This window comes from Meleagris gallopavo, unplaced genomic scaffold, assembly GCF_000146605.3.
Source record: "Meleagris gallopavo isolate NT-WF06-2002-E0010 breed Aviagen turkey brand Nicholas breeding stock unplaced genomic scaffold, Turkey_5.1 ChrUn_random_7180001839287, whole genome shotgun sequence".
NCBI classification, from domain to species: Eukaryota; Metazoa; Chordata; class Aves; order Galliformes; family Phasianidae; genus Meleagris; species Meleagris gallopavo.
The window spans coordinates 31,972-37,757 of record NW_011109079.1 but is presented as its reverse complement, the minus strand read 5'-3'; the positions used below and the strand labels follow the sequence as shown (position 1 = coordinate 37,757).

The window sequence follows — 5,786 nt, the reverse complement described above, 5'->3', positions numbered from 1 at the left end:
CAGCGCCGCCATCTTTGCCGCGGGCGCGCAGAGCCTTATGGGGAGGCGGGGCATTGGTTGTGCGCACGCGCTGGGGTGCTGTAAGCCCCGCCCCTTCCGGTGCGTCCCGTCTCTTAGCAACCGGCGCGCTGCGGCCTGTTTGTGGGTCGCGGTGTTCTGGGCCGGGCCCGCTGCCCACCAGGCCTGGTGCAGCCCCCGCCCCACCAGGCTTCCTGGCCTTCCTGTTCCCTTCTGTTCCTGCTCCCCATTTGTTCTTCTCCTATTCCTGTCTCTCTCTTTCTGCCTGGCGCCTTTTCCCCTCAGAGAGGGGACATGTCTGCCCCAGCTCTCCCCCGTATCCCCCTATCTGCACAGCACAAGGACCCAAGGAGGGGGCAGGGACCCTGCTCACCAGCACCCACCGTGGCTGGGGAGGAGGAGGCTCTGTCTGGGGGTGAGTGTGCCATCACAGTGCCTGCTGCCTGGGATGCAGGGGGTTGGAGCCACTGCTGAGCAGGGCTGAGCCTGGTTTTCTCCAGGCTGTGAGCAGATGTCCCTGGGGGTGACCCTCACTGACCGCCTCGTGGCTGCACGGAGCCTTCCTGGGCTGGGGGAGACCATGAGACCAGAGAGCTGGTGAGAAACCATGGGGAGACCAGCAGGTGGGAGGTGGGCACAACAGGCTCACTCAGAAAACTCCTTTCACCAGCTCTGAGGAGCTGCCAGCCCTCCAGACCATCCGCTTGGACCGGGAGGATATCTGCACCATTGGGAGACTTGGGAGCCTGCCGGGGATTCACAGCCTCTACCTGCAGAGGGTAAGGTAGCAGGCAGAGCCTGGTCTTATGGGGAACAGCCTCCTCTGGGGCCAGCATAATCACCCCCAGTTCTGCCCCCTAGCACTGCCAGAGAGACCTCCAGTTCTCCCTTCCTATGACACAATTTGAGTGAGGTTCTGGCTTTTCTAAACCCAACTGAGGAGCCTTAGTTCTGCTGGGCTCCCACGCAGCCCTCACGCCCTCTCCATAGAGCTCCTAGAGGAGGAGGTGAACACTGTGGCACACGAGATTGGAATGATTCTGGAGTGCTCCTGAACTCTGATTTTCCATGCAGTTGTTGTGTTGTGTTTTTTTTGTTTTTCCCCCAGAACCAAATTGAGAAGATTGAGAACCTGGACTGCTTTCCCAACCTGCAGTAAGTGCCACTAAGGGGATGCATGTGATCAAGGGAGCATTCAAGTTACAGGATGACTTTGCAGTGATTTGTTACAAAGGTTTGCCATCCTCAGACCAGTAGTGTTGCACAGCTGTCACCCTGGGGACCACAGTGTCCCAACTCCAGAGGGGGCCACAGCTCCTGCCGCTGCCCTCCCTGTGCTCCCCAGATTCCTCTCACTGGCTGGAAACTGCATCCGCAAGATAGAGAACCTACGGCCCCTGCAACACCTGCGCTTCCTGGACCTGTCCCAGAACCAGATCCAGACTCTGGATGCAGGTGGGGTGGCTCCAGCAGAACCTTGGCCCTGTCCCTGTGCTCTGCAGCGCTTGGGTCCCAGCAGAGCTCCAGCTCAGCCATCCTGGGGCTGGGGCGTGTGTCTCAGCAGGGCATTGGGAGCCCCACAGATGACTTTGAGTGAGCCCTTCCCCCTGGCAAACCCCAGGTGTCTGCTTCCACCTTGTGTTCTGCTTCAACTGAACATGGAAAGTAGCTCCTGGCAGCCTCAGGGATCTCAACCTGAACTGCTCCAGCCCTCTTCAACCCAGAAGGTGTTTCCCGTCCCTACTAGGCAGCAATGGTGCAGATAGGCTCACACTGCCTCAACCTTTTGGGAGGGTCTCTCCTGGGTGTTTTTTGGCACAAAGAGAAGGGATGGAGGGGTATTTCCCTCTGCTCTTCTGTAGTATTTCTAGTGTGCTGTCTTCTGTTTGCAGACAGATGTGAGAAAGGGAACAGTGACAGTCTGGGAAAGGGAGAAGCCTCTTTTCTCACTATCAGATTGTATGGAATATGTGTCCCCTCCTTCCCTGCCTCAGTTTCTCCAGCTTTGAGATGAGCAGCAGCTTCCCACGGCAGGGCTGTGGCCTCAGGAATGCGTGTGAAGCGCTCCAGGAGGCAGCAGCTCCAGGAGGCAGCGGCAGCACGCAGGGTTTGCTGCACACATGGCTCCACAGAGCAGGTGAGGCTCAGCCCCCTTCTCAGTGCTTTTTTTTTCCTTCCTTTGATCTGTGCAGATGAGCTGCCCCGCAGCCTCCGCCTCCTGGACTTGACAGGAAATGAATGCACCCACCAACCCGGCTACAGGTGGGTTGGGGAACCCCCAGCAGTGAGCAGAGGGGGAGAGCGAGCCCCCAAAACCCTGTGAGCTCAAGTGTTGCATTCAACACCTCACCCAGACCCAGGAAATCTAAGTCTGCATCTGCCCAGGCAGGGCAGGGGAGCCTGTGGTGCTTCTCCCAGCATGATGCTGTGCGGTGGGGGAATGTCTGCTGTTTGCTTGCTGTTTGTAGGGAGCTGGTGGTGAGAGCCCTGCCCCATCTCCTGCAGTTGGACGCCCAGCCCCTCCATGGCTGCATGGATCCTGTCTCAGATGAGAAAGAGGAGGAGAAACATTGCTCCACCAGCGAGGATAGCGATGATGAGTTGTTCTCTGAGCTGAGTGCCCCTTTCACCACAGGCAAAGGTGCCCAGACTGAAGCAAGACACACTGCATGCTTGGGGGTCTCTCTGTCCCCAAGGGTGACACAAACACCAAGGAGCTCAGGTGGCTGTAGCAAGCTCTCTTCTAATTCTTCTCTCTCTCCTTCCCACCATCCCTGGCAGATTTCTTCACAGATCTGCAGCAGGAGCTGGCTGGGCACTCTCGGAGGAGGCAGGGGAAGGCCCTGGAGGAACACCAGGCCCGTCTGCAGGAGCTGCAGGAGCATGGGGGTCTGCTGCTGCCCCCCCTACCGCTGCGCTCATTGGGCACAGAGAGCTGCCTACCCCCCAGCCCAGGAACCACCACAGCCCCTGGCCCTGGGCGGTCTCAGCTCCATCCCCAGGCAAAGCAGCCAAAACCAGCTGCCATCCTGAGCCAGCCCCGGCCCAGAGCCCTGCAAGGGGAGCCTTGTATCAAAGGGGCAGAGAAATAGGCAGCACCTCATGTATGTGGCACCAGCACAGTGCTGCACAGTTGGAATTAAAGCCTCTTTATTCTTACATCGATTTCTGTCTGCCACGGAGCCCTGCAGCCAGCAGCTGGGTCCTCTGCTGAGGGGCTGAGCGTGAGCACCTCTGCTAATGGTGGGAAACAACGTGCCAAACTGAGAAAGGGAACCCTACCCCCCCTTCCGTGCACCCCCCCTTTCACACCACAGCCACCCCCACAAGCACTGATTAATTGCTCAGGGCTGGAGGTGCTGGTGGAGCCATTCCCCTCCACAGCTCCAAAATGAGAGGAGGTGAGGAACCAGAGCAGGACACCAGGAAGGGTTTCTCTCACCCCCAGGTGGGAACAATGCTGTGGGGTCTGAGCTGGAGCCCGACCTCAGCTCCTCTCCCCTCCTAACCCACCCGCATGGGGTTTATTTGTAAAACTTCATCTCTGCATCCACGCAGTCGAAGAAGAGCTCAGCCAGCTCCTCTGGCCTTGGGGCCACGTTCCCTGCCAGCAGCGCGTTCACTGCCTCCAGGCCCTGCTTCTCCAGGTCCCGCAGCGTCTGCAGGAGCTCCTGGCCCCGCTCCTAAGTGGGGTCGGGGATAAAAAAGCTGAGGATGGGCACCATCAGGACATCCCACTGCCTCCCACATTGCCATGGGACAGCACGAGGGCCATTGGGAAGGGCTCGGTGCTACCTGGTCCTTCTCCATCAGCTCCAGCGCTGCCTGGTGCCGGCGGTAGAGCTCGTGCCTCCGATCGACCGTGCTCTGGAAGCGTGGCACCTTCTTGGCAGGGTCGTCACGGAAGGTGGGAGAAATCACTTGCGGTGCAGGCTTAAGGCCGGGCACAAAGATGAAGGGCTTGAAGACAGACCTGGTGGAAATCAGCAGGGATGCTCAGCCCACGGCATGGCTCTGTCTCATGTTCATCATCCTGGAGTCCTCACCTGGAAGGATCCGGAGTGGCTGTGAAGAAGTGGATGCAGGGCAAGGCAGGGTCCTGGGGCAGCACGGACACCATGCTGCCTGCTGTGCGGAAACCCTCCGAGTCCACGCAGATGCCGCTGTCCTTGTCCCGCAGGATGGCCATGAATGTCTCTGCTGTGATGTGTCCTGGTAGGCAAAGCAGATCCACATCACTGCTGGCTGCCACGGAGCAAACCGGGGGTGGCTGTTCCCATCTCCATCCCCGTCCCCACCTGCGTGCTGCTGCAGCAGCTCCTTGCCAGCACGATAGCGGGTTTTGGCAGCCTCCATGCGTGGTGGCTGCTGTGCCAGGGAGAAGACCTCAGCAAAGCTGAACTGGCCAGCCCCGCTCCACCAGCCCTGGCTCTGGGCTCGCTGTCGCAGCCCTGGGTGCTCAGCTGTGATGTCCGTCCCGATGCTGAGCTGGTTGGAGATATTGCGGCTGCCCTCTGTGGAGCTCAGGGCACGTCAGGTGTGGGGCAGACCCCAGGGGATGGGGCTCCCCAAATTAACCCTGCCTGAAGCTGAGTGTGTGCTCACAGAGTCCCACCACCACCGGTGCCCGCTCACCTCGGATCTGCTGGGCTGCCCAATAGCTGCCGGCCGTCTCCAGCACCCAGGCCTCGTGGCGGTCAGCCAGCAGGAAGGTGTTGTGGTACACAAAGGGTGTGGGCTCCTCCTTGCAGCTCCCACCCTGCCCGTGCTGCTCCAGCAGGGCCGTGATGACCTCCAATGCTTCCCGGGCAGAGCTGCCCCTCTCCAAACCCAGCCTGCAGCATGGCAGCACCCGATCGGCCACGTGCACCCCACGGCAACTGTGGGGTGATGTTGGGGATGCTTCTCACCTCACCAGGTCCATACCCAGCAGCGCCTCATCCTCCCCAACAGGCTCACGGGTCCATACGCCCTCATTGCCCACGCAGACACCGTGCTCATTGGCACCCATCTCAGCACCCCACAGCCAGGCAGGACGGCTCAGCACCACCGCGTGGGTCCTCTCCACCTGCTCGATCTCGATGTAGGTGCACTGAAGGGAGATGCCAGGGCTGAGACCCAGCACGCTCATCACACCGCCGGCACGGAGACACCGAGAGCCGTCACGCCGCTGCCCTGGCACGTTCTCACCTGCACTTTGTCCCCGGGGCGGTGGACGGCGGAGGGGATGTAGACGATCTCCTGCACTTCGTGCCGCGGGCGGTCGGCGTTCTTGCCGAAGACGACAGCGGGCGCTGCGGTGTGCGGAGGCAGCGCCACGAAGCAGTCACAGGATGAGGGTGCGGGATCCTGCCCTGCCATCCTAAACCGGGGCACCGATAGCAGCGTCACCCCCCCGTCCGTCCGTCCGTCCGTGCCCTGCAGCCGTCCTCAGGGTCCCCCTCGGTGCTGGCAGCCGTGGGACAGATGGGGACCCGCGGCGTGGGGCGGGACAGGGATAGCAGCGGCCCCAACGCTGGGGCGCAACATGGAGGGTGGCCCGAAGGAGGGGAGGAGGGGGGGCACCTTCTCCAGCATCTCCTGCCTGGAGCCCGGCAGCTCTGCACGAACCGGGACCCCCGCACCGATCGGGAACGGACCCCCCGTACTAACCCCGTTACCAGACTCCCGACCCGGACGATTCCCGTTACCGGACCTCCGCCGCCGGACCTGCCGCTGCCTCCGTGCCGTCTCCTCCCCTCGACTCCCGGTTCCGCCCCGATCGGAAG

General features: G+C 61.2%; 2 protein-coding genes across 4 annotated transcripts; one reads left to right on the top strand and one right to left on the bottom strand.

The window, feature by feature from the left end:
• Window positions 1-224: 224 nt before the first annotated feature.
• Window positions 225-3,177, top strand: LRRC46 (leucine rich repeat containing 46). The gene is made up of 8 exons (XM_010726562.2): window positions 225-433; window positions 519-615; window positions 689-797; window positions 1,127-1,173; window positions 1,364-1,473; window positions 2,211-2,280; window positions 2,487-2,659; window positions 2,800-3,177. Exons 1-8 carry the CDS (start codon window positions 313-315, stop codon window positions 3,108-3,110), a joined length of 1,038 nt encoding a protein of 345 aa, XP_010724864.1. The 5' UTR covers window positions 225-312; the 3' UTR covers window positions 3,111-3,177.
• On the bottom strand, window positions 3,152-5,770 carry SCRN2 (secernin 2). Of its 3 annotated transcripts, none has more exons than XM_010726564.2 (8): window positions 5,714-5,770; window positions 5,209-5,380; window positions 4,929-5,110; window positions 4,654-4,853; window positions 4,317-4,532; window positions 4,065-4,230; window positions 3,814-3,991; window positions 3,152-3,701 (listed from the first exon to the last, which is right to left on the bottom strand). In XM_010726564.2, exons 2-8 carry the CDS (start codon window positions 5,377-5,379, stop codon window positions 3,543-3,545), a joined length of 1,272 nt encoding a protein of 423 aa, XP_010724866.1. In that variant the 5' UTR covers window position 5,380; window positions 5,714-5,770; the 3' UTR covers window positions 3,152-3,542. The 3 variants fall into 3 exon arrangements, with proteins under 3 accessions (XP_010724866.1, XP_010724865.1, XP_031413376.1); XM_010726563.2 differs by having other exon boundaries at window positions 5,671-5,768; XM_031557516.1 differs by having other exon boundaries at window positions 5,709-5,731.
• Window positions 5,771-5,786: the final 16 nt, after the last annotated feature.

What these genes read in the sequence shown, in the direction of transcription:
- SCRN2 (XM_010726564.2), bottom strand. Translation starts at nt 5,379, where the DNA reads ATGGCAGGGCAGGATCCCGCACCCTCATCCTGTGACTGCTTCGTGGCG. An exon ending in GCTGCTGCAGCAGCACGCAG is followed by an intron (nt 4,231 to 4,316) that starts GTGGGGACGGGG and finishes TTTGCCTACCAG; the next exon opens with GACACATCACAGCAGAGACA. An exon ending in GCCACTCCGGATCCTTCCAG is followed by an intron (nt 3,992 to 4,064) that starts GTGAGGACTCCA and finishes GATTTCCACCAG; the next exon opens with GTCTGTCTTCAAGCCCTTCA.
- LRRC46 (XM_010726562.2), top strand. Translation starts at nt 313, where the DNA reads ATGTCTGCCCCAGCTCTCCCCCGTATCCCCCTATCTGCACAGCACAAG. An exon ending in GATCCAGACTCTGGATGCAG is followed by an intron (nt 1,474 to 2,210) that starts GTGGGGTGGCTC and finishes TGATCTGTGCAG; the next exon opens with ATGAGCTGCCCCGCAGCCTC. An exon ending in CCCTTTCACCACAGGCAAAG is followed by an intron (nt 2,660 to 2,799) that starts GTGCCCAGACTG and finishes CATCCCTGGCAG; the next exon opens with ATTTCTTCACAGATCTGCAG.